At 39.3% G+C, this 26,642-nt stretch overlaps 2 protein-coding genes across 52 annotated transcripts in view; one reads left to right on the top strand and one right to left on the bottom strand.

The window, feature by feature from the left end:
- The first annotated feature begins 1,318 nt into the window (after nt 1-1,318).
- Nucleotides 1,319-25,741, top strand: NEXN (nexilin F-actin binding protein). Of its 18 annotated transcripts, none has more exons than XM_015869970.3 (14): nt 1,319-1,542; nt 7,866-7,945; nt 8,997-9,188; nt 9,331-9,412; nt 9,498-9,646; nt 10,966-11,007; nt 12,091-12,285; nt 12,366-12,533; nt 14,988-15,173; nt 19,039-19,239; nt 20,298-20,519; nt 22,300-22,485; nt 22,930-23,290; nt 25,576-25,741. In XM_015869970.3, exons 2-14 carry the CDS (start codon nt 7,919-7,921, stop codon nt 25,614-25,616), a joined length of 2,052 nt encoding a protein of 683 aa, XP_015725456.2. In that variant the 5' UTR covers nt 1,319-1,542; nt 7,866-7,918; the 3' UTR covers nt 25,617-25,741. The 18 variants fall into 18 exon arrangements, with proteins under 18 accessions (XP_015725456.2, XP_015725455.2, XP_085367625.1 ...); XM_015869969.3 differs by having other exon boundaries at nt 19,036-19,239; XM_085511499.1 differs by lacking the exon at nt 25,576-25,741 and adding an exon at nt 23,394-23,884.
- The window catches only part of FUBP1 (far upstream element binding protein 1), a 44,545-nt gene continuing 22,437 nt past the window's right edge, over nt 4,535-26,642 (bottom strand). For 8 of the 34 annotated variants that reach the window (XM_015869986.3, XM_015869991.3, XM_015869992.3 and 5 more), the window contains one exon: nt 13,048-14,333. In XM_015869986.3, coding sequence (XP_015725472.1) covers nt 14,316-14,333 — 18 coding nt within the window. In that variant the 3' untranslated portion in view covers nt 13,048-14,315. Of the gene's footprint in view, nt 5,235-6,241; nt 9,118-13,047; nt 14,334-24,700; nt 26,367-26,642 lie in introns of those variants that run through there. The other 26 variants (XM_085511510.1, XM_085511516.1, XM_015869987.3 and 23 more) reach the window with 11 other exon arrangements.

The raw sequence follows: 26,642 nt of genomic DNA, 5'->3' as shown, positions 1-26,642 counted from the left end.
CACTTTTCAACACGTTGGCCAGTGATCCACCAAACATGAAGAGTGGAGCTTTTAGCCCTGAAGTCCAACAGGTGGCTCAGGCAGACACCTTATAAATGAGAACACTGCCCCAAAGGAGGGCTGTCGTGGCTGCAGACACAGCAGGTATCAGAGGTGTGACAAGGGCAGCGGCTGTTCTGCTGCTGAGATCTCTATCTATCTAACCGGTGTGCTGTAATTGCATTCTTCTATTTCTGTCAAGTTATCTCTTTTCTTGGTTTTAGGAGCTGGTTTTTTTTGTTTGTTATTTGGTTTTTTGTTTTTCAGTCCCACTACACTGAGCTCTGGCTGAAAACTAAGGCTTCCCAGGGGGGCAGGTAATGAACTGCAGCACTTAAGGGAGGTGTCCAGTCCTCACTCCTGCACAACAGTGGTGCATAAATGCTTTGATATGAGTAAATTTGGGTGTATGTCTGCTGGAAGCTGCTAACTGAATGCTTCCTGCCCTTAATTCAGTGTGTGTGCCCTGACTTCGGCAATACAGCTGTTCTGAGCGTGGCATTGGGGGAAAGTTCTGCGCTGTCCTTTGAAATACATACTGTGTTCTAGCAGTGATATCTGTTGTTCAGATTGGCAGAGGCTGATGGCGTGTGGTTATCATCCCCATGTCTGTGATTCTGGCTGCCCCTTGGCTCCAGTCTGGCAGACAAAATACAAGGGAGATAGAAAAGTTCTGAGCTGGGGACGGTGCAATTGGAAAGGTAGGAAACGAGGGGGAAAAGGAATGCATTCAGATGTAATGTAACCACACTCCTGCCTGTGCTTAGTGAAGTTTCCAGAGCAAGGCGCTGCTTGAGGCTGAACGCGCTCTGTGTTCTGGCACGGGCCGGATTCCTGTCCGCTCCATCAGCGAACTGTCACAGCACTATTATTAGGCGATTGCTCCTCGTGTGCCATAAAGCGACCGAGGAGCTGACGGCGGCAGGTTATAAAGCCGCTCCGTAAGCGGAGCATGAAGCAGCCGCTGCCAGCAGCGCTCCGCAGCCGGGGGTGAGTGTGCGGTGCGGTGCGGGGCCGGGCTCCCTGCGGCGGGGACCTGGGGACGAGGCCCGAACTTCTGTCGGCCCCGGGGCTCTGCCGCTGCCCCTCGGCCAGGAATGCGCGGCCCCCCCTGGCCGGTTATTTATGGCTCCGTGGCGCTTCCAGCCCAAAATAAGCCCGTTGGCCGGGACGGCTGTGCGGGGTGGACGAGGGGGGGAGGGTCGGGAGGTGGCTGTGAGCTGACTGGGAGCTGACAGGGCGGCCGGGCCGAGCACCCCGCCGCGCCGAGGGGCCGGGCACATCGAGCCGCCGCGGGTCGGGGCTGAGGCTGAGGCTGAGGCGGGACAGCTGCCGCGCCGCGGGGCTCGCCTGGAATGCGGGCGACGGCCGCGAGCCGAGACTTTTATGGAAAGTTGCAGCGTTGGAGCCGCGGCCGCAGCCAAGGGGCGTCCGCAGCCCGCAGCGCTACCGCCCGCTCCGCCGGGACTACGCCGAGACGCAGCGGCGGGGCAGCGCTCCCAGGTAAGGAGCGGAGGGGATCCCGGCCGCCCCCACCACCCGCCGGGACGGGGTTCGTCGCGTCCCCTCGGGAAGGGGCGGCGGGTCCCGCAGAGCGGCAGCGGGCACCGCGGGGGCTACGGCACGAATCCGTGCGGACAAGAGCCGCCGCGTCTCCGCGCCAGCGCCGGGCTGTTGGTGAGCGCCGGGATGTTTGGTAGATGCTGCTGTGATTGTGATTGTGCCGCTGCAACGCAGCGACTCGGGGGGAATAGTGCGGTCTTCTGACAGCTTCCTAGCGATTTGTTACCGGGTTTGGTCTGGGTATATAAGAGCTGCTGTCGGTATAATGAACATTCGCGAAGGAAATGCTGAGGAGAACGCAGCGCTGTGCTGGAGCCAGCCGGCGCGTGGCTGTGTGTTACAGTGCTGTGGTGTTACAGAGCTGTGGTGTTACAGTGCTGTGGTGTTACAGAGCTGTGGTGTTACAGAGCTGTGGTGTTACAGTGCTGTGGTGTTACAGTGCTGTGGTGTTACAGAGCTGTGGTGTTACAGTGCTGTGGTGTTACAGAGCTGTGGTGTTACAGAGCTGTGGTGTTACAGAGCTGTGGTGTTACAGTGCTGTGGTGTTACAGTGCTGTGGTGTTACAGAGCTGTGGTGTTACAGAGCTGTGGTGTTACAGAGCTGTGGTGTTACAGAGCTGTGCCGTTACCTTCAGGTCTCTTAGAAAAATGCCCTTTGGAACGAAATTCTGAAATAATAATTAGCCCTATAGGAGGGCCACGTGCACTGAGGAATACACATTAACATGGGAACATATCTGGTGTGTGCAGAAAACCCTCAGCAAAACACAAGAACTGGGCAGACAGTTCTGGACGTATCCCCAAGAAATGCTTTCTCCAGCCATGTCTGGAATGCCATACATGGGTGTTTTCCTCCATCAGATAATCCATAATTTACAACGTGTGGACATTCCACTTTGTAGCGCCCTTAGCAAGGAACAGTGCCTCAGCTGAACTGGAAACGAGATGGGGAAAGCTGAAGTGGAGCTGCTGAGGGTGAGCCCTGCTGTGCGCTGGGATGGCCAAGGCATTGCCCTCAGACATCGGCCCCAACGCTCAGTAGAGTGGAGATGGTCAATGGAGCTCCCTCCATGCAGTGAAGGGTCCATGTGTCAGGGAAGCAGCACGTAGGCTGCCTGCTGTCATATGAGATGGGAAGAGGCAAACTGCAGCCCTACCTCACACACAGCATTTCGTCCCACATTTCAGTGCCCGCTCTCCAAGCCTGGCAGTGACAACAGGAGCTGAGCTCAAATCTTAAGGTTCCTCTTCAGCTTCTGGGACACAGCAGAGGCTGGAGGAACTGTGGCATGGGGCAAAACATGCGTTTTCCTCTTAGGGGTCTGAGTTCACATTTTACTGCGTCTCGTAATCAGGATCAGCAGATGTCTTGGAGCACGGAATCACAGGCCTGAAGATCTCACCAGCACTTCCCTGGGCCCCGCTTTGTTCAGGAGTATGCCTACCCCATAATAGCACCTGAAGGGAGCAAGGAATTAAGGGGCAGATCTCTTCCACAGAGAGGGGTGACTTTATTTTTCTAACACAGAAGCTGGGCTGTGTGGCACCGTCACATTAGGAGTATTTAGAGCTGTGTAAACATATTCAAAATAGCTTCCACAAAGTAGATCTGTATAAACAGCACAATGTCTGCAAAGGCCATGCTGCTGTAACAGAAGACTTGAAGTGCAATGAATTGAAAGAGGGAAGAGAAGGTTGTATATGAAGTCCTGGGTCAGTTTTTGGAAGGTCCTGGTAAATCTTTAATTGTAAAGATATCATGAATTAAATACAACTGAGTGCAAGTAGTTTTGTATTCTACAAGATGTAATGGCTGGGCAGCTGGTGCTAATTGTCAGAGCTCGTTGGCTGCAGAGGAGCTGACAGTTTATACCAGCTCAGGACCTTCCCCCATGCCCGTTAATTTTAGAATCTACTTCACTATCTGTAATTTAGTACAACAGCTGGTAGAGTCATACCAGAGAAGTTGCAGTAAGGACAGAAATGGTGAGCCTTGCTCACCTTCCCCTCCTCTTTCCAGTTCTATTTAATCCTCCTTTAAATACTTTAGCATTACGGACCGTGTTTTCCTCTCTTAAGTGCTTTGGCTGCAAGTGCTAAGTTTCCAAGTCTCACAATATGGTTTTCCTATATAACGGAGTCTTCCCTGCAAGTGGATCACAAAGAGAGACAGATGGTAACCGTAACTTAGACCGTGCTGCAGAGGGCTTATTTATAACTCACAGTAGCCAGGAAGACGGCAGGGGGGCCTCTTGAAAGGAGGAATCACAGAGCAACTCGATGGTTATTTTAAGTCCCTGCATCGTACTCCTGTTTGTAAAGAGTAGGAAAACACTTGTATTTCACTGCGTCTCTCACGTGGGGGTGTTAATGACTCCACTGAAATAAATTACAATTAAGGAGGTTTGTTTGGGGACTTAGGAGCCATCAAACCTCCTGTGTCCCACGAATGGTTTTAATTTTTTCAGCTTTAGAGTGTTTTAGGGAATCTTAAGTTTTTAGACAGCTTCGTAATAGTAGGACAAATGTCTTCTGAAGTAAGCACACAAACAAGCAGACCCTTGTTGTGCTAAAGAATAAGCATTACTTGTATTAAATACTATCTTAGATAAAAGTTGCTATTGTTAGAAAATAGCATGTCAAAGTTTCTTGGGTTGGAAAATAAGTACCTGCTTTTTGTATAGCTATTGGTAGATGATGAGGGAGCTATTCTTCCACAATTTGCAGGCTACAGGGCTTCCTGACCCTGAAGGAAACCACTCGAGGGGTCCCTGAGGCAAGGTCCTGCTGCTGTTCATGTTTGAGGTCTAAATGGCATGAAGAGGGATGAGGGGGCAAACATGGGCTGTATCATGTGTAGTGAGGACCTACTGCTTTACATCCGTATCAGTTAGCATCAAAGGTGGAGGCAGAATGACTTACAGCTGCAAAATGCCTTGGAGCCAGCTGGCTAACCTTCAAGCACATTAATAGTTAGGTGATGCCAAAAGGATTGGAAAGTGACCTAAAGTAAGAGGAGATGTGGCAGTATTCCAAATGGCAGTATCTGCCATCTTGATGGACCACAACAAGTTAGACTGGCACATTATTGGAAGTTCAAAGAGCAGGAATTTACAAGGTTGTGGTGCACCAGGCCCAGCACTGACAGCGGGTGAAGGAAGGGATTGTCCCACTCTTCTCCATGCTGATGTGTCCTCACCTCAAGCACTGTGTGCATGTTCGGTCACCACAATATAAGGATGTAAAATTGTTAGAGAGCATCCGAAGGAGCTTTGTGAAGACAGTGAAGGGTCTGCAGGGCAAGATAAATATGAGGAGCAACTGAGGTCCAGTGGTTTGTTCAGTGCAGAGCTGAGGAGAGGCCTCATGGCAAGCAGCTCCTCACAGGGAGCGAAGGGCAGCGCTGAGCTCTGCTCTCTGTATCAGGGGCAGGGCATCCACATAAGTGAATCAGATTTTCAATCAGCCATGGTTTTTAAGTGACTTTAAGATGGATGGGTTATGTTGTTACGGTGAAGGTCAGCAGCAATCCTCACAGGAGCACTTTAGGTGAAATGGAGTCATTTCTCACAAGAGATTAACTTTGGGGCTTACTTTTCTGCTCCAGCCCTATATTAAGGCTTCTCTCAGACCTGCAGAGAAGAATGAGGAAGTCAAAGGGTCTTAATTAGTTTTAAGTCATACTGATTATTATGGGATATCACTTACATGTGTGAAGTATGATAAGCTCTTAAGACGTTCAAACTCAACAGCACAATAGACAAATGTACATTGAAGCATACAGCAGGCACGTCCAACCTGCTGTCCTGGGCTGAAAGCAGGGCATGGGGCACAGTGCAGTGCCAGCTCATGTTATGCAAAATTTGTTTATAGATTTTGATGCACTGGCTGAACACGGTCCTGTGAACCTTGAAAAACATGCAGCCACGCTTTCCATTTTGATACAGGAATTTGAGAACAAGTTTCAAGATTGTGAGTCCATTTTCAGTCACCATAAACACATTCCATCTGAAAATTCACAAGTATAGAGCTGCAATAAAAAAATTGGCCATTTCTCTTTACCAGACTTTTATAACCCTCACTTCATAGTCATGCCTTCCTCACGCCATTGCTTTTAGGCAGTACGTACGTTTGTGAGCAGCTGTTTCAGAGGATGAAACACAGGAAGAGTAAAATGTCATCAGTCATCTCTGATGAACACCTTCAGAGCTCACTAAGAATTGCAGCAGCCCAGGACAATTCCCTCTTCACTCAATGCAGCCCAGGCAAGACAAAAGTTTGGATGTCCATGGCATATAGAGACCTTAAAACTCATAATGCTCATAAAGTCATCTCCATTTCCAGACACAAGAGGATTGTCATATGCTATTGCTTACCTGAAACTAAGCAGGAACTTAATAAAACATAACATACCCTGCCATTCCCGTCTAATTTCAGGGGAAAAATGTAACAAAAAAAGAATCAAAATGCCTTCATTCCTTACATCATTGGGATTGCAATGTATTTTCTCTGTTTTGCATATTTCTCTATTTTCTTTTGGAAAAATAAACAACTACCCTGACTCATCTTGAGCTTTTTCTCTGTTCCCTCCCCCCCTCCCCCCCCCTTTTTTTTCTCCCAAAGTTACTATAGACAAAGATTAGAGCTCATAAAATACATTCGTTTAATGTTTCAAGAAGTGTCATTTCTACATCAGTACATCCAGGTTCGTATCACGCTCACGTGACAAAGTCTTTTTGTAATTATTTCACAGAGTCGTAATATTTTTAATTGTACGTTCCTAACACTGGCTGGTGGGGGTGTCAATTCAACAATGTAATGTGCTTAGGAAGAGTTTGGAACTCATACTGACCTCATTGTAAAGTTGGGGCTTTCCTTGATGCAGCAGGAGAAAGGGAGTCAGGAATAAGCTGTCATACATTAAAGCAAAACAGATTCTGTTCCACACTGCCAACCCAAGGTGTAACTGAGCCATTAACACGTTTCTTGTGATAAAAATCATTATGCTTCTATTCAAATAAATTTGATTTTCACGGACATCAGCCATGATCATCATCCTGACTCAGGAAACCAACTGTCTTCTGGGAACTGCTTGCTTATGGTTTTGCCAGAAATCTTTAAGTCTTAACTACAAAGCTTCAAAGTCAGCTTAGTGCCTACTGGAAGACTTCTGTTTTACAACTTCAGAACGCTAAGTGAAAAATGTTTACATCAGCTCATACGAAACACATTTGTTTGTTTTTTTTCCAATGAGTAATTATGGAGTCTGAGAACTGATAGAATCAAAGCATAGTTCTGTGAAGATTCACTTCCTAGAAGCACAGTTACAATTAGGATTACTTACTGAGTACCCTCCATGGACTCTTCTTGTGCGTTTGATTAAACCATGATTAAACCATGATACAACTTGTGCTTTCATTACACCCCAGTCACATTCAGTTCATTCATAAAGTGACAGTTTGGTCTCTAGAACAGGGAATGCTGCCATTTTTGGTCACATCCTTGTGTCACATGGCACGTATGCTATCTATAGTACCAGATAATCTTTAGTTGCTCCTGAAACGTTTCTCTCGACTTAATAGTTTTCATGTGGAATTCTTCTAACTGAACGATCACATCCCACGTTTGATCCCCTTAGAACTGCGTACATGTGGTATAGAGCAAAGGGAAAAAAGGTTTTGACTGTGATTTTTCTACTTTTATGGATTTTACAAGTAACCTCACAAGATAAGTCAAGATGCCAAACCTACCTGAAGCCCAGCTTCATTCTCTCACACACTCAGCAGCAGTAGGAAGAAAGCAAAGCCGTACAAAGGCAAGGCAGCATCTCCAGCAGGCTGTGTTTGGCCTGAGCGTTCTGCAGACTTCTTGCAACCTGAGCTCACTGGCTCAGACCTCAGCCTGAAGCGGAGTGGCAGAGGTGCAGAGCACATTCCTTTCTGCTAGCACAGTATTGAGAAAAACAGTTTCGTAACAGGCAGCCAGAGCTTGGCTGAGAGCTCTGACTTTCTTTTTAAAATGGAAATTAAAAACCAATATCTGGGACTATGTAAGGGGGGTATGAGCATGAATAGTGAATCATAAGCTTGTTCTTTTAATTACTGTTGCATACTTAGAACCTATTCATTTCTTTGTGAGCCTCAAAGGACCAAATGAAATTGTGATACATCAGTTTCAGCCCATGCAAACTTATTTACAGGAAGATGGTCAAAGCATCATTTAAAAGGAAAAGAAAGGAATATAACTAGAACTGTTTCTTTCAGGTAGAAACTGAAAGCAATCAAACGTACCAGGTGCAGAGCAGAATACTGTAACCATGAATGACATCGCACAGAAAACAGAGGTATGTACCAATTTTAGAGCAGTCAAAGTAATATAGTAATTTACAACTGATGCTTGAAAATAGGGCAGTTAAAAAGCCATTGTAAAATACACTTATAGCATAAGTCTGGCTACTGTCGATTTTAAGACAATGGAAGGATAATTGAGAGCAGCTTTAGACATGTTCATATTGGTATTGAAAATGAATGAAGAGACTTGTAATGTTGGGGACAATTCAGGCTACTTGAAATATTTCTACTTATGCCGTGATACGCTGAGTGCCAGGAACAAAAGCAAAACATCATTAGAGTATCTGCTGTTGGTTTAGGTGGAAAATATGAAACAAACTTTCTTTCAGCCAGTTTTCTCGGCATAACTGCACTGACACATTTCTGCAGTCACTGCAGTAAAAAGATGGAAAACATCATACTGCAAAGTAGGTACTTCTCTTACTTAAGTATTGGCAAAGATGTGTTTGTTACCTTTATTAGTACCAGATTCCTGCCAGCCAGGACCTTGGACCCTTTACACCATAAAATCACTGGATGAGTTTCTCTGAATATTAAGAAAAAAAATAAGTATATATCATATTGGAAGTTGTAAATGAACTGATAGTGCCATGTATTTAAAACCATTTACAGATGTGGAAGAGTTGCAGAACACAGACATGTTCTATTACATGTCTGCCTACTTACATTTGTTTTAAATGTGGTGTTAGGGGCACAAGACCTCTTTTAGTGCTTACAATTTCAGTGCAACAGTATAAATCTATATATAATGTTTAATAAATAAAAACAAGTGTACATTTGTGTTGCTCATATACTTAGTTACGTGGCATTCATCATCACAGTTTTTAAGTTTAATACAGTGCCAAAACTCGTTTAGGATATTTCAGTATTTATTACTGTTTAGCTATGAACAAATACTTCATAGATGATGGCTAATGGCACAAAGTTCATAACCCTGAATGTACTTTTATGTTCTTACATTCTTTCTAATCCAGCCTGACTGCTTCTGTTCATCTGTTTCAACTTTCTTTTTCTTATCTTCATTTCTTCTATATCTTCATCAAGATTCTGCTTTCTTCATCTAAACCCGTCCAAAAGTCCTATGTGCCCAAGCTTCACAAGGGTGATGTAAAGGATAAATTTGAAGCTATGCAGAAAGCAAGGGAAGAAAGAAATCAAAGGAGATCTAGAGATGAAAAGCAAAGAAGAAAAGAACAATATGTTAGAGAGAGAGAATGGAACAGGAGAAAGCAGGAGGTTATTTTTCTTTGCAAATATTTTATGTTATTTTAATATTCAGTTTTGCACGTGAAAGTATTTTCACGTTATTTTAAGACAATATTATTGGAACCGTATTTAAGGTGTAAAAAGTTTACTTTTTCTATATTTCATCAACCAGATGAAAGAACTGCTTGCGTCTGATGAAGATGACGATTCAAAGTCACCTAAGACAGATAAAGGTTACGTTCCAAAGCTAATAGGTAAGAAAGGCTGAAGTTTAAAGGCCACATAATCCACAATGTAGGCATCACATCTCCTTACTGATTTGTGTGTTTCATATCACAGGAACTGTTAAAGGCAAGTTTGCAGAAATGGAGAAGCAAAGACAAGAAGAAGAAAGAAAAAGAACGGAAGAAGAAAGAAAGCGCAGAATTGAGCAGGATATGATTGAGAAAAGAAAAATTCAAAGAGAATTAGCCAAAAAAGCACAGGAGGTATGGTGATCTAACCAAAATAAGGTATAATTATCAACAAATTAGAAAAAGCTTTGTATTCAGCAAAAGTATTTGACTCTAAGGTTTCTGATCGTAGTGGTTTACGTGAGAGAGATACTGAATGGGATTGAATTTAGGAAGAAAGTGAAGATGAATATTATCTAAATAATCTTTAGGGTAACCACTTTTAAAGCTTGAGTTACAGACAAAAGCAGGCAAACATAAATGTGGTAGGAGTAGAAACCAGGCACAACCCGGGGTTTGTAAGTGTTTATAGAAATTACTAAACTAATCTGAAAGTATTTATTTCTGAACCCTTACTTTGGGCTATTTTTTGCTTACAAATCAGTGAATGCAGTTCAGTGACAGATGAACTGAGGCACTAAGAAGTGTGAAAATGACCTCATCAGGCAAATGTATGAGGATGCAAGTAAACTAAAAATCACAATAATTCATGTTTAATTCCTTTGTCACTTTGTGAGCTGTTCCTGCACCTACATGTGAACAGACTCTAACTGTGCCAAAGGAGAAAATCTAGTCATTTGTAAGATTTTGCACTGGAGCATCATATTAAATTCCATCTGTAAGTTTTCCTCAGTGCTGCAAACACTGCAGTACAAGTAAACACTGAGATGATAGGACTATAAGATTTATTTTTCATGTGTTTTACAAAAAGATAGGAATATTTAATTTAGGTTTTTCTTATGAAAAGTGCTTTGGCTTTTTGTAAGAAAAGAGGAAAAGTGCTGCAGGAGAACTCGGTTTTCAATAGGAACTTATACAGTATTTTCTACTTTCAATATTGTTACCTTTCCTGCTAAAAGTACACTTTTATCCAGCAAATATTTAGTTTACTTTGAAAGGCAGAATTATATATCATGGAGAATTCTAGAAAGAACATTCCTGTATAAAACTAACACTATCAAGACACCAAATAGAACTGACTTTTTGCAGGGAGTTGAAGGGAAGACGATGTCACTTAGATCAGAAATACTTTTGCTGTCATGGCTTTTTGTTTGATTTTAAATGCAATTATGGAATGCTCACATGAAGAATGAACATCTATAGCACTTTCCTCGGTTCATCACTGAAGTGTTCAGAATGCTGAAGCATGCTTTGTCTACCATGTCACGTTTCCTGTTCCTCAGCTTGCTAACCTGTCTGAAATACTCCACCAAAGGTTCAGTCGTTACCATCTCTGTGAATTTAAGTGCTACATACATAAAACTGACACACACAAAAAAATTTCCAGTTCTTTGTTTGAAAATCTAAGGCAAAGAGCCAAATTAATGTAATCCTATGAAATTCTTATTTAATAGATTGATGACTTTAACAATACGGGAACTGAATCAGCAGCAGAGGTAATCAGCTTTTTTTTTAAAGAAATGTTCACCTACATTTTTATTCACTTTGCTTTATTATTGTTATATGGGCTGGGAGAAGTTCCAAAAGGGCACAGGTATTCACTGCTGTTCAACCAAGGAGGTAACAGTTTTTTAAAGCATACAGAAGTGTTTACCTGCACTTAAAACTCAATTTATTTAAGTTTTAGAGTCTGAAGCATGAATAATATGTTGAAGGGTTCAGAACAATTCAATTGCAAATATTCAAAGCCACCACAATGATTTCAGGTTACTGACAATGATCCACTAAATCCATAAAGCTCTTTGCCTTAAGCTTGTCGATAAAAGGGGGTTCTGTCAATATACTGACGTTTGAACACTGGTCTCAACTTCTTGGTAACTTTTGTCCCTCAAATGAACTCATTTAACGTATGGGTTTCTATTTCAAATCTTGCAAACAAATATATCATCTCAAAAATCTAGGCTTGAAGGTCCAGTCTTCTGTCAGTAACACAGAAGCACATTCATATTACAGTTATAAAAAGATAACAACTCACCACCAAAACCTATCAAGTTCTTGAACAGTGTCCTTGTTATCATGGTATCTAACTTAAAAAAAGAAAGGGAGAAGCGTATTTTGGCAAAATAATTGATGAAAATAATTTTGAAGCAGAGACATCCCTCAAAAGCAAATTGATCTGCTTGACAAAGAACATACTTCTGGACCTACTACCTTGTTCCAACTACCGTATCTCCCTTACATAGTAAGAAGTAGACTGCCACTGCAACTTCTACATATTCGAAATTCCACCTGTTCTTACCTAATCCAAATAATGAATATTTATAAGAAATAGTTATTGAAAATATGTAAAGAAATGACACCTTGCCAGCAATTATGTTTAAAGTATAATTCAGTCTTGATGCTTTCAGATATGACAAGAAAATTAGTGACTGTCAGAGGCAGACAGATTTTTTGTTGTTAATACTCAGTGCAAGTAATTATTTTGGGACTTTTGGTGCACACAGGTAACAAAACAACAGCTTAAGAAGTTGCCTAGAAGTGAAGCTTTATGAAAATATAATAAATATCTTTTTGGACAGGAAGGGGATGCTTCTCTACTGGTTACGGTAGTGCCCGTAAAGCCCAACAAAACACCTGGGAAGATGAAAGTAAACTTTGATAACACAGGAAAAGAAAGAGCAGAACAAAAAGGCAGACTGGATGAAGAAATGAAGCTTATATATGAGGAACAAAAGGAATTCTTTAAGGAAACCAAGTGCCTTTCATTTCTCACGGTAAACCGCACATCTAAGAATGCCTAAGCAATAAACCTGTGTGTTACTTAAAAGGTAACTATTTCATTTTTCTTATGCAGGGTGAAAATCAGGACAATGAAACACAAGTGTCTCCCGGTAAGCTGAAGGTAACTTTTGAAGAACTTGAAAGACAAAGACAGGAAAACCAAAGGCGGCAAGCAGAGATAGAAGCAAAGCAGCGTTTAGAAGAGGAAAAACGTGCCTTTGAAGAAGCCAGACAGCAGATGGTAAGTACATGTTTTGTGCATGCTGCTATAGAATTCTGATAGAGGATATGCCTTTACATTCACTCCTGAACCTGATTCTCATTGCTTAGCTTGATTTCAAGCTGACAATTCAGTCACCATGAAGTTTTGAAATAGATGCTTCTCATCTTGGTTCTAACTCATTACCCATGTAGGTATAACTCTCATATTAAAATAAAATGTTTGTTGTCAGTATTATCAGTTTTCACATCTGCACTTTGTAGGACTTTGCACTTAAGCTTTAAATCCTCAGGAAGAAAATTACTTTTCTGTTTGGATCATGAAAAATACTTTGTATGTTTAAGTAACCAATTTTTATGAAGACAATCAGTATAGGAAAATGCTCCTTCTTATTCCCACACTTATCTTTATAAACATGATACATTGTGTTGGTTTTTTAAACTTGTTTTTGTGAAGAAAATAAAGACAGGTCAGCCGTCTTATAGGCAGTGGCGTAAAGAACAACATACTAGAAATTACGAGATTTGACACCAAATTGTTGCTCACAACTTGTTTTATATTATTTGCAAAACTATTTCCATTATCAAGAGCCAGACTTATTTTAGTTCAGCTATAAACAGACCTCACTATAATTTGCTCTTTAATCATACTAAGGGAATCGTGCATTTGGCACTAGGATAAGATAACACCAGATACTTGAGTACTGTATTTCCTATTTTACTATTCTCTATTTGCAAAAGCTTTATTTTGAAGTTCTGTATTTAAGTATCCTTCCTCTATACCATCTCAAACATTGTGACTTTGTTCATTCACATACAAAGAAGTTTAATGAGTCATGTTTTTTCATATTTCTTGAGAACTTTAAACATATTATTTCTATGAATTTGCTAATTTTAACTTTAAAAGAACAGTGTAAATATAAATTACCATTCTTAAACAAACAAGATCGTTATATTGCCTATATTTCAAAAGCAATTTGCTACTTGATGGAAAAACAAAATAAACCAAAAACCAGCACAACACAGAACCTCCAGAAAGCTGAACTTCTGAAATTCCCAATTGGTCCAAACTGGGAAGGTTCGAGGCTCAGACAGATGCCAAAACTGAAGTTAATACCCCCTTGTCCCCACCTCTTGTCCTCCCTGTGCCCTTGAAAAAAATCACCTTATGGAATGGTTATTCCCTACCGATAACCTTGGCATTATGTGAATAATGCTCATTTTTGTTTTCTTTTGGAGTAGGGATATAAGTGAAAGAGAAAAGAAAATGAAGGAGAGCGAACTTTGTGAAGCCACCATAGCCATTCCAATTGAAGTTTTCTTCACATCTCCCACCCTTATATACCTACATTTAGTAACCAAGTAATATAAAAGCGTGACAACGGAATTCACAAATTCAAAAGAAAAGCAAATCACCCATGTGGTACTTTTCTATTTTGCGGTTATATCTGCTATCAGTGGTTGTCAAAACCTGGTGTAAAAAGTTTCCTTTACGGAAGAGTTCAGTAGTTCAACTCCTTCAATTCTTTCTTGCTTTTTTTCCCCCCCTTATGAGACCTCTGTAATTCCCTCAGATGTCTACCCAACATACCAGGCTTGCTTGCAGTATGCAGATAGCTGGAGCATTAATACTCTTGACAGTCCCCAGTCAATTTCCACCATTAACAACTGAGGTACTCCGTGACATGTTCTGAAGATGGTTCATTCATTTTGCTCTTCTTTGTAGTTTGCAAACAGTGGGTTTCTCTTAGCAGATAATGTTTACTGGAGATAAGAAATATTGAAATATCTCAGTTCCCTTTCTTCAGTGATGATTAAATGTCTAAAAAGAAAAGAAACAAAAATGTCAGTCTGGATTAATTAAAAATATTAATTTAGTTTTGCTATAAAACTACAGCCTTCCTTTAAGCTGCTAAATGCACTGGTGATAACTCAATGGTATAAAAGTCAATGGAAATGATGTGAAGAAAGTGAATAGGAAGTGCTTGTTTACAGGAAATAATCCAACCCTGAAACTATGAAATAGATACTTAATTTTTTTATCTTTTTCCTGATAAGGCATCCTGCTCCAAATTACACCCTGAAGCAATTTCAATAAATACAGAAGTTCAATATGGGATTCTGAAATACATTTCCTCTCTCTCTCTTCTGGTTAAAAAAGGTTCTTATGGGAAACGAATCATCAGTATAGAATTATAGAATCCTTAAGAGTTGGAAGGGGCCTCTGAAGGCCAACTAGCCCCACTCCCCTGCAATAAACAGGGACGCCACAGCTACATCAGGCTGCCCAGAGCCTGATCCAGCCTCACCTTGAAAGTCTCTATTTTTTCTCCGGGAGAAAAAAAAGCAATTATAAAGGATCAGAAAGGAATTAATGGAGTACTTGTTTGTTATTCAGAAAAGATACATAAAAAAAAAGCAACAAAAAACCTTATCCAAACATTATATTTTTCCCCCTCTCCATTTTTTTCTGAAGATAAATGAAGGTGGCCATGGAGAATCTGAAAATTCTGGTAGAGAATTCCGTCCTGGTAAACTTAGGCTCAGTTTTGAGGAGATGGAAAGACTGAGGAGAGAAGAGGAAAAGAGGAGAGCAGAACAAGATGCAAGGAGACGCATAGAAGAAGAGAAAAGGGCATTTGCTGAAGCACGGAAGAACATGGTATGATACTTTGTTTAGTATTTAGTTTATTATTTTCCCTCAATCTCCACAATGAAAGGGAAAAGTTTTAACTGCAGTTAAGTGTATGCTTCAATTTCTTCATTTATTAGTTTACCCTACTACTTATTGGAAGGCAAACTACTTAGGGCTCCCCATAAAAAATTATCAGGAAACTATCCTTCCTCACAACAAACCTAGAAAAGATATCAAATGAAAAGCAGATACTGTTTCCAACTGCCAGTACTATGGTAGGTGCAAAAATGCAAAGCAAAGTATCTTCAGAAGGAAGGTTTTGTGTTTGGCTGGGGGCAAGGGAGAAATTCCTGTGTCTTTAGCTGCAGTTTTCCAAGTCAAGCTCCCTACGTTTCTCACTCACTTAAGTGTAATTCACGCCATACTAGAAGAATGCTCAGTGCAAGTGCATATTCTGAGCTAATCCGTGGCCCTTGAGCATGGAAAAAATGAAGAAGCTGAAGTCAGCTAATTGAGGTTTTTATTGTATTTCATTACTTGTTTGGAGAAACAGAAAAGGCAACTTGTGGAATTTACTGTTACAATTCTTTATACAGAACATCGAACTGGAATCGATCCCTGTAATATGCAATGATAAAATCTGAATTAAGATTATATCAAAGATGAATTTTTAGGGAGCAAAGACTGACAGCTACATTATTTGGAAATAAAGACAGATGCCCGACATCTGAGGGTCGGAGCAGTAGTTTGTACACAAAATAGCACAGAGTCTTTCATTGCTTTTTCCACTAAGTTCAAGTTTCAGCAGGCTTTTGGATATAAACCAACTACTTACTGGTGGATGTTAGGAAATACAGAGTTAAATTTAACACCAGCTAAAATACAAGTATTGTATTATTCAAAACGAAGGGCAAGACATACCATGAAGAACTGTGGGATAACTCATTTATCCAGCAGTCTCTTCCTATGTTCCCTTGTGTGGCTTTACTAGGAAAGACCATCTGCATGTCTAATTCTCTTTTTTCTTCATAATTCAAAGTGATGCTTGTGAAGCAACAGAACACTTTGTATGGCTTCTAGTACTGTTAGCAGTGCTCCCTCTGGCTGAAAATTGGGCTGAAGACCAGACCTCTACTCTGCATGGCCACCCACAAAATTACAATGTAAATTTATACCAGGTTTTGTATTGGAAAGCAAATATTGAAAATAATGTGTATGGCCTGTCCACAACTCTGAAGTGGGAGCAAAGAACCTTAAACCTCTAGAAAAGGAGTGCTACTGGACTTCTGCCACTATAATCTTAATGAAAAGCCAGCAGATAATTCAAAGAAAGTAAAGCAAGGACACCAACAACTCACTGCCTTCTGTTTTTTACTGCTTTCTTCAGAATATTGTTTTCTGCCTCTGTGTAACAAAAGCTTAAACATCCAGGCAAGAAAAGTCTCATTGATTAATCAAGGCTTAATCCATTTGATGCAGCACAGCCTGCAACTGTAACAGCGCTGTAAAGATGTTCTCTGGTCTAAAAAATTAATTGAAGATGTTTTCAGCATATACGTGCTAGAACAATTTTCTGTTAATTACTATTCTGAAAGAGTTAAGAGTTTCCTTTACTTGAAATAGAAAACACAAGCCTGTTTTCCACACCTACACAATATAGCAGCAACAATTTGATGTGTTTTAAGCACTTTAAGAACACAAGTGATCTCACTCAGAATTACTAAAACCGCATATTCATTTTTAAGTGTTTAAATTGTTGTCTTAGAACTTATTCACGCTTACCCATTTTAATTCAATTTTGACAAAATACACACAAACAGATGCTGTTGCTGAAAACCATCAATGCTGCCTCCACCTCCTTTTGCAAGAACCTCCCTGTTTCACATTTTCTTCTGCTATATTTAAACTTCCACATCTCCCACTATCAACATGATCCCTTTCAGACTCGAGCATTCATTTCTCTGCTGTCGATCGCTTTCCATTAGCAACTATGTGAAGAACCTGTCTTAGTATGAACAAAAAGCCGTTCTATTTTGTATCAATCACTGTTCGCCCACTGAAAATTGGCTGGCAGAGCTGCACACCACTGCCATTACAGGGCTGTTTCCCACAACTGTCTGTTCCCAGTTTGTAGAAATCAAACCAGACAAAGCCACAGGCTCACTTCACAAAACAGAGCTGAAATAATAATAACCAAGCTAACCACAAGGGTTTTGTGTATCACACAATTCAGCTGATATTTGCCTTTCTCTTTTTTTCCCCTTAAATCAGGAATAGGTTGGCTTTCTATCTTTTTATTACTGACTCAAAAATACAAACAGATGCAGTAATTTGGTCATATGCACTTTTTGTTTTCATACACAAATACATTAATACATTTTGAATTAACATTTCTCCTTTCATGAGCATATGAACTCATACATCATCAGAAAGACTTGAACGGCTCTTTACTGACTTAGCTGCAGTTAGCTCCTAGCAAATACGCAGCTCTGCACTGTTCTCACTGAAGGAAATAGTTTACAGCTTCATTTTTTGATTCCACTTCTCCATGACACAGTTTCTACAACTAAAGCTGGTATTATGCAAAACGAATGAAGAATGGAAGGAATGGTGGGGCTGCAGTCCAGCTGAAAGCTTACTCACGGGGAAAATTTGAAGGAAATCTATAGTGACTAAGAGTATTTGATTGAGCCAAAAAAAAAACCCCAAACCAAACCAAAATGCTATTGAAGAAACAAATAAAAACAGAAGCAGGCATGAACAAGGATGGCACAAGCAGCAGTAAAAGGCACAAATTATAACAGCAGTAACCACGAATAACAGAAAAAGTGGAGTACTAAAGCATTTGCATATATATATATAAAGTTAAAACACTTTCTCAAATGGAAGCTTTGATCCCTTATAGAATTTGGATGATGGCTCCTGTTTGGAGCGCAGTCTGCCTGAAATTCTGGGCATTCCTCAGTGTTTGCCACAAGGCTTTTCAAACATGCACTGACTGAACAGTGCCAAAAGCCGTTATCTTTGTGCAGTTCTAGATCAGTAATTGACCTCATTGCACACCTTAGACTGCTTTTGTTGAGACAGTCTCTATCAGTGTGACAAAATAAGTCCACATAGTTACACGCAAAAGTAGACTCACATAGGTTTTTATCTAGAATTTACTTTCCTGTGCAATTCAGATGACTGGGTTATCACCCTTCAATGTCATAGTAATGCTCTGCTTTAACAAATGCAGTTGGATTAAATATTTGTTTCTAGATTTCCAGCTTTTGGAAGTAGTTAAGCAGTGCTTCTCTGAGGCCATACTATCCTCTTATGAACTGATCAGAAAAACAAGCAATCACCTCATAAAGAATGACCATTAATGCCCAGCCAAGCTGTGCAGCCTAAGGACAGGGAAAGAAGGAAATCAATGAACTGGCAACATGATTTCATATCTTCCATTTGCATGTGTCTTCTAGAAAATTCTTCTAATATTGCATATTAGCAATACTGATATCAAATAATATAACACAGATTGCCTACAAGAAAGACTACGGATATTTCAGCATATAGGGCAATGCCACTTAGACACAAATACTTAATATAAGGACAATCTGTGGAATGAACAAGAGTTGACAGCTTTGAGTCCCAAAGCTGCTTTCAGAGGACATGCTCTCCCATCATCTTGTAGAAAAGGCTGCATTTGTATGCACACCTTCATCTCCATTATAAAATGTTTAGAGCTGTAATAAGAAAGGGCTAAAATCAAACAAATCCCCCAGACACATTCCATCTCAAAACACCAAAGCAAAACCCTACTGCACCTTACTGCTCTGTGGCAGAATACTTGGATATTTAATCCCAGGTACCTTCAGGATGCAGCATTAACGATGTGAATTTCCAGCAGGTGCTGGATGATGATGAACCACCAGAAATGTTTAAGACATTTTCTCAAGAATCTCTCATCCCTGGTAAACTGGAAATTAATTTTGAGGAGATGCTGAGACAAAAGATGGAAGAAGAAAAGAGACGCACAGAAGAGGAACGCAGGCAAAAACTGGAAATGGAAAAGCAAGAATTCCAACAGCTAAGACAAGAAATGGGAGAGGTTTGTATATCCAGAGATGTGTTATGCATGCTCCAAAGAAAAATACAACATTCAGACTTCAGAGTATAAGATTTTAACTGGAAGTTCCTTTTTAAGGGATTTTAAATCAATACTTCCTGTATCACGTGAGAAGAATGAAAATCCAAAATATCTTTTTATAATATTGCATGCATTTAATTTCTAACCTACCAGGAAAACGCCTGTATCCCCTTGCTACCCTTGAAGTATAAACAACTTCCAATTTGTTGTTTTAGCATTTCAATTAAGTTACCTGCAAATTCTACTGCGTTAATAAAACAAATACAACATCTTTCCAATATGTGGAAAACAAACACCTAGATTCAAAATTCAAAGATAAAAGGAAAAAAGAGCAAAATTCCTGCCCTCCTCACAGAAATGCCCTATTAAATAATTTGGAAGGAATTATAGTGACCTTGAGTTGTTTCTAGTGTATCAAGGATTTGAAGGCTGTCACAGCTGATGTTAAGAATCACACCCAGAATTTGCCTTGCATACCAGATGACTAGAACAGCACATTCAAGAAGTGCACACCAATTTGATTTGGTTGTGGGTGGTAATTTTCAGAATATGATTCAATTTTGAATATTAGAATGACTTTATTTTTGTAAGCAAAGCTAGAGCGAGTAATAAAAGCCTACAGCTTGCGAGCTTTGCAAGTACATTTTGAAATGCACACTGGGGAAGAAGAGATACAACTGAAATGCATTCCCTTATTGCCATCAGAGGTCATGAAGTGATAGAGCAGAATATAAACAATTACTTCTTTTCCAGCTGTGACATCCTGAAATCTCATTTGTTTGATCTGTAAAACCAGAGCAAAAATATTTTAAAATTAAAGCTTAATGATGCTGTGAACTCAGTAGAATCCAGACCACACTGAGAGAAAAGTCATTAGAAGGAAAAGGTCTTTGACTTGAAATAACTCCAAGCTAAAAGAGTTGTTCAAGCACTCAAAGTTACACCAATCTGTGGGCAGAACGGGTAGTGACAATAACCAAGGTATTTTCTATCTTATATGTTCTGTTATTTCTAAACAGCTGGAAGAGGAATCTGAAACTTTTGAGCTAAGCAAAGAATATGAAGAATTAATAAAGCTAAAAAGAAGTGGTTCTATCCAAGCAAAGAATCTGAAAAGCAAGTTTGAGAAAATAGGACAATTGTCTCAAGAAGAAATACAGAAGAAGATTGAAGAAGAACGAGCCAAAAGAAGAGCAATGGATGAAGAAATAAGAGAAAGGGAAGCTGAGAAGTTTCAGGAGGTAATTTGTATTCTGCATGGTAATGATTTACTCAACTAGCACAGCTGATAGTACAGGGCAATACTACTGCTTTCACCAAAATTTGCCGTATTTCCAACATGTTTCTGTCCCTGCTTCTCTGTTCCCTTCTTTGGATGTATGATGTTGGCATCTCTAAGAGAAACAGCACTAGTTTATTCATCAATCATTTGCACTCAAGCAGGATCTGTTTATCTGCTCATACATCATTAATAACCTGTTGGCCTGAGGTGCTGAAACATGCTGGTTTTTGAGTCTGTTCTACTAGTGGTCACACATGTTGCTGCTCCTTCTGAACTCTAATTCATTCCCACCATATAAATTAAAGCCTCACACTGAGGCTTTAGTATCCACAATCATTCACTTCAATGTCAGCTCAGAACTTTTTAAACTTCCCATTGAATGAGTAACACTAACATTTCTGTAAGGTCAACAACCTGCCTGAGCGCTGAAGCAAAGTGACTGGGGATGTACCACTGCCACAAGAGCACTACAACTTACACCTGGAAGTAAAATCTTTAGAAGATATTTTTCTAATACACTTGAGATGATTTATGCAAATACTCTGTATTTCTCTCCCTAATCTTCTCCCTTCCCACATCTACTCTACAATCATTTTCTATGATCATTAAGTTGATTATTTTCCAAAAAAATAGATAAGCCCAGCTAAAAAACAGCCCACAGAGAAGATGACTTAATTGGGAAGGTCTGCTTTTAAAGTCCACAAATAAAAAGGCCAATAGCACAAATAAAAGAACTTGTACAAGCAAATCAGCAGTGACTTCTAACACACCAGCTGGTTGCATGGCAACGTGAAGAAAGGTTCTGTATCTCTAGTACGTGACAGTAACAGAAAGCAAACACTCCCATTATCTTTTCTATACTTCATGGATTCTTGGGAAAATAGGATTTTCCTTGGACAGGAATATGGAGAATTACAGCATAAGTGCAGTAGGATTTATTCTCATTTGAGGTGAAAAAAGAATTTAAATCTCTGCAAAATTAGCTGCAGGGAAAACCAACCAAAATCAACCAAAATGCACAGAAAAAAAACCTCAACAACCCAAAATCTGAGCATGAGGAGTTGCAAAAAAAGTCTAAGTATTCTTTTTGAGGAAAGAAACTAATAAAAATCAATGTCTCTTCTCAAAACAAGGAAGGACACGTACTTAGTTGGGCCACTGCTAAGAACATTTACTTGGCTCCCCAATGTAAGACTGCAGTGATGATTCACTTCAGTGCTTTACAACTGTCCTTAGAGAAAGACTGAATACAGTTTCCAATAGCTCTGCTCTTTTTTCCCTTAGCTTAATAGTTTATCACCTCTAATCCAGAGCTACAGCTGTAGCCAAAGTTACTTCTACAATGTTACTACAACATACCACTAACAAAGTGCAATTAAGAGTGAGACGTTACAGGGGACATGTGAATTCACAGTATATACTTGTAGCTGTGCAATACGTTATTTCTTGAATCCACGCCTTGCAGACTTGATAAGCAATTTATTTCTTTAGAAAAATGTATTGTTGAAGTATTAGACTAAGGTTCAACTGAAATGTCCTTGGTAACTTCTAAGGGGAAAAAACTCCCATCTCAGAATATGAGGAATTATTATGAGACTCCACTTTACATCCAACATTAAACAAATCTGTGGGGAGAAAAATAACCAAGAGGACTCAAGGTGGCTTTGCAGTTAAAAATTAAACCGGTACAATTGCTATGAGCATTTAAAAATTAAATCCTATTCTTTTTCTTTCCCAAGGATGATGAGGTAGATGTGAGACCAGCCAAGAAATCCGAGGCTCCATTTACTCATAAAGTAAATATGAAGGCACGTTTTGAGCAAATGGCAAGGGCTAGGGAAGAAGAAGAACAGAGGAGGATTGAAGAACAAAAATTACTACGCATGCAGTTCGAACAAAAAGAAATTGATGCTGCATTACAGAAGGTAGAGATTACAAAGTACCTTTTCTAAAGTACTGTCTTTTAACTTGGCCTCTGATTACCACTGATGGCAACAATGCCAGAAGTATAAAAGGAGTATTATATAAATTATTACATTTGTGTAATCAATTACTTTTGAATTTTTATTACTTTGAAGAGCATGAGAAATATACTGCAAGAAAACAGCAGTTTCCTTTGAATATTCTGAACAAGGAAACACTGTTCACGCTTATACTTTCCCCTAAGACACCAGCCATACCAGCTTCATTAAAACAAAAGTTTAGACAGCATTTACTGCCTGTCCCATGTTCTGAACATTGTTTTCTAGCATGGATAGGCATTTCCCCTTCTTAAAAACAACAGCTTTTCTGTATTCAACTATATGTAAACTAGCAGTCAAGCAGCTATTGCTACTCTGAAAATTCTAAACTGAATTATTTTAAAACAGAAAAGGGAAGAGGAAGAAGATGACGAGGGAAGCATCATTAATGGTTCTACTTATGAAGATGAGGAAGACCAAGCCCGATCTGGAGCTCCCTGGTTTAAGAAGTCACTGAAAAACACATCAGTTGTTGATGGTGAGCCAGTGAGATTTACAGTTAAAATTACTGGAGAACCGAAACCTCAAGTCACATGGTGGTTTGAGGGGGAAATGTTGCAGGACTCTGAGGACTATCAATATATTGAAAGAGGAGAAACCTACTGCCTTTACTTGCCTGAAACCTTCCCAGAAGATGAAGGTGAATATATGTGTAAAGCAGTCAACAACAGAGGCACATCTGCTAGCACCTGTATTCTCACCATTGAAAGTAAGAGTTAGTATTTTAATTTGCTTAAATCTCACATACTCTTGTATCTTTCCTATTGTGAGAAATCTATTAATCTCTTTCTCTTAACCTTTTTATTTTCTAGCTGATGACTACTAATGCTCTACTTTAGCTGGAATCTTTCTTCCCCTCAAAACTTTCTTACTGCATCATCTCTTTTTCTGATGGGGCCAACTAAAGAAAGCAAAGATATGCATTGTCATTCCTGCATCAGATATGAATAACCTTCAAGTTGTGTGAGTGTCCGGGTTCCTTGCTCAGTACAGAATTTAGTATTGCAGGCTAAAAAAAAAGGAATCAATGTGTGAAAGATCAACTAAAAGGAAAAATGGAATGATAGTAGCGCTCCCATATTTGAAGACCAACCGTTGTGTAATAGTATAAAGCTAAATACACAATCTGGAAACTTTTGTAGTAGTGTAAATCTACTGGTATAGTTTTGCATGAGCACTGAATATTTAAGCTGTTTTACTTTATCCCAGAGGCACAGAACTGGCAAAAGGAAATACTTATCAATGATTTTTCAAGAACTCCAGTGTACTATTTTTAAACAATAAAAGATTACATAACTGCTCACTCTGTTGCTCTGTGGTTCAAAGAGCATTAGTTTGGTGGTCATGATTCTTTAAACAGGCTTGCATTTAAACTCTTATGCTCTTATCAACCTATGCAGTCGGTAATCCAAATAGTAAGAATAATCTCAGTAAGGCCTGTAGCTACCGTAAGAACATCACCATTTGCTTGTAAAAATTCTATTTTTTCACTCTTTAAAAGACAGAGAAAAATATGAACCAACAGTTACGTTGATAGAAGTAAACAATTACTTTCAGGAAGTACATCGTTTTTCAACCTCCATTTTTTTTGATGCAATGAATTTATAGTTGCATCTCTAAACGATGCCTGCTCGAGACAAGCACACTATTTTTCAATAGAATCTCCTTGGTGTCAGTGCTTAAGTCATTGTGCTAAACCCTTGTGAATTTTTCAGCATAAGCTTCTTTAAGAATTACTTTACAAATAAGTCACATTTTCAACTGAAGAGCACTGGCAGAACCTTAGCATAAAACACAGTAAAGCTAGATTAGATTATGGAAACATTTAAAAATTACTAAGAAATTTTACTACGGTCAAATGTGCTGACTGCCCTCAGAACAGTCACTATGGAAGTCACTCTTTTGCCTCAATAAAATAGTTGTAAAATTCAGAGAAATCTTGGGAAAAAAATATAAGCTGCATGATGTTTTCAGTGAGTATTTTAATAGCCATATAGACTTCCATGGGGGTGATGTTCATTCACATGAGACTTGGATGTTGTGATATTTTTCCTCTACATCTGTAATTTCCTACTAACGAAGGCAGGGTAGGAGCATAAGAAAGACAAAAACATTGCTATTATTATCCACCAGTTTACATTTATTGAGAAAAACCATACAAAAAACATTATACAGTTAACGTGTACCCATATTACATACAATGTCAATGCAAGCTCAAAACCACATTTTTGTAAAGCATTCGATTTACCTCAAGTCCAAGCTGCATCTCCCTAAGACACTGTTCCCATCACAGTTGCCTTTTAAAGCCAATCTTCTTTTTACACACGGGTAGTTTCTGCAGAGAACACTTTTCTCAGGACGAAAATGCATTTCACATGCACGCAAGAGAAATATTTGTGCATACATACGAGTTTTATAAGCTATTACTAGGGAAGAAGGAATCCTGTCAACTGCAGGCTTTCTGAAAGGCCCGGTCCTCCCTTCCTCCCCCCACTTCCAGACAAAAGTAAAATAAGAGCCCTTAGCATGCAATGGAAAACTTAAAAATTACTTTGGAAGAGAACAGGGGAGAAAAATTTTCTATCATCTGATACAATAAAACACTACTGGTAAAATGAGAAACATGTCAAGATAAGCTGTGCAAGTGAATAATGATCCTTTCTGTCTGCTCAACTTGAATGAAACACATGACCTGTGATAATGCTAGACTGAAGATTATTCACCTGACATTTTACTTCATGGCCTACTAGAGTCTAGGCTGCAGAAAGGTGTATGAAATTCTATCCCCTACTTCAAACGTTATGCTTCTCTTACGTGACTTCTCATATTCCTTCGACTACCTAATTTGTTAAGACTCCAAGGGGAAAAAAAAAGCAAGAAACATATAAACATAGCTTATGGATAAGAAAGTCTAATTATCTCCTGCCATCAGAGTAACTCTGATAATGTTTGTTTTTTTTTTTTCTTTCTTTTTTTTTTTTTTTAAATTCTAAGACTACAATTTTGGAGAGCTGAATGATAACCGCTACATTTAGTACAAACCAGCATGCCTGTAAGCTCTGCAGTCACAAAGTCAATACACCTCAAGTGCTATATGCTGAGGTAAGAAACTCATCTTCCACACCCTAGCAACATTCCAATAAACTGACTTTCTTCTTTATTTCCTCCCACTGGCTAAAACTTACTGCAATATTGTTAATAATATTTTAGGAACAACAGTAGTTAAGAAAAAAAGTACCACGTAAAAGGAAGTGAAGAAATGACTCACCCCACCACTAAATTCACAGTATCAAAATCCAAACAATACACACCTAACTTTTTCTTGTGTCAAAAATGAAGTCAAATTGCATATTACACTACAGATAATCAAATATTAAGTAGCTTGAGAAACTAAACGACAACTATTGATTTAGTTCAAAAAGTCAAGATATCTAAGCTTGACCATATAGAAGAATATAAATTAAAACTGCTTAATATTATTAAATCACACATTAAAAAAAAAAACAAAAAAACAAAAAAAAACAGATCATGGAACAATTATGGTCAAACAAATAATACTTTAAAGAATGAAAAGTGATCAAAACAAAAATCATACCCTACACCATGGGATACATTTCAAATCTGTTATGCTTTTGCCAATTTTACCTTCTACATGGAGCCCTTCTACGGTCCATGCTCATCGGCTCACCAATGGCATACACTCAAAGGATTCCTCTTTACTGGTAGTAACTATCTCAGGACCTGATTCTATGAGCTATGATTTGGTGCTTGCAGCATCTTCAGCACTGTGTGTGAAAATGAAGGCAGTATTTTTGAATATTTTTCTTCAATGTACAGATAAGCAGGACTTTTGAAAGAGGAGCAGCACATTTCAGAAACAGAATCATCAACAACAAAAAACAAACAGATGCTGCTTTACTTTAAGCTTAAAAAAAATAAAAAAGAAAACCTGTACCAGACCATCTATAAGACATACAAACATTTGCAACTATCAAAATATACAGCAATTCAGTTTAAGTATCAAGGAACAAGATACACTGACTGATATACGGAGAAAATAT

The sequence above is a fragment of the Coturnix japonica genome, chromosome 11, assembly GCF_054131305.1.
Source record: "Coturnix japonica strain WE chromosome 11, WE-NBRP24, whole genome shotgun sequence".
Taxonomy (NCBI): Eukaryota; Metazoa; Chordata; class Aves; order Galliformes; family Phasianidae; genus Coturnix; species Coturnix japonica.
This window is presented reverse-complemented; position numbering and strand designations above follow the sequence as displayed.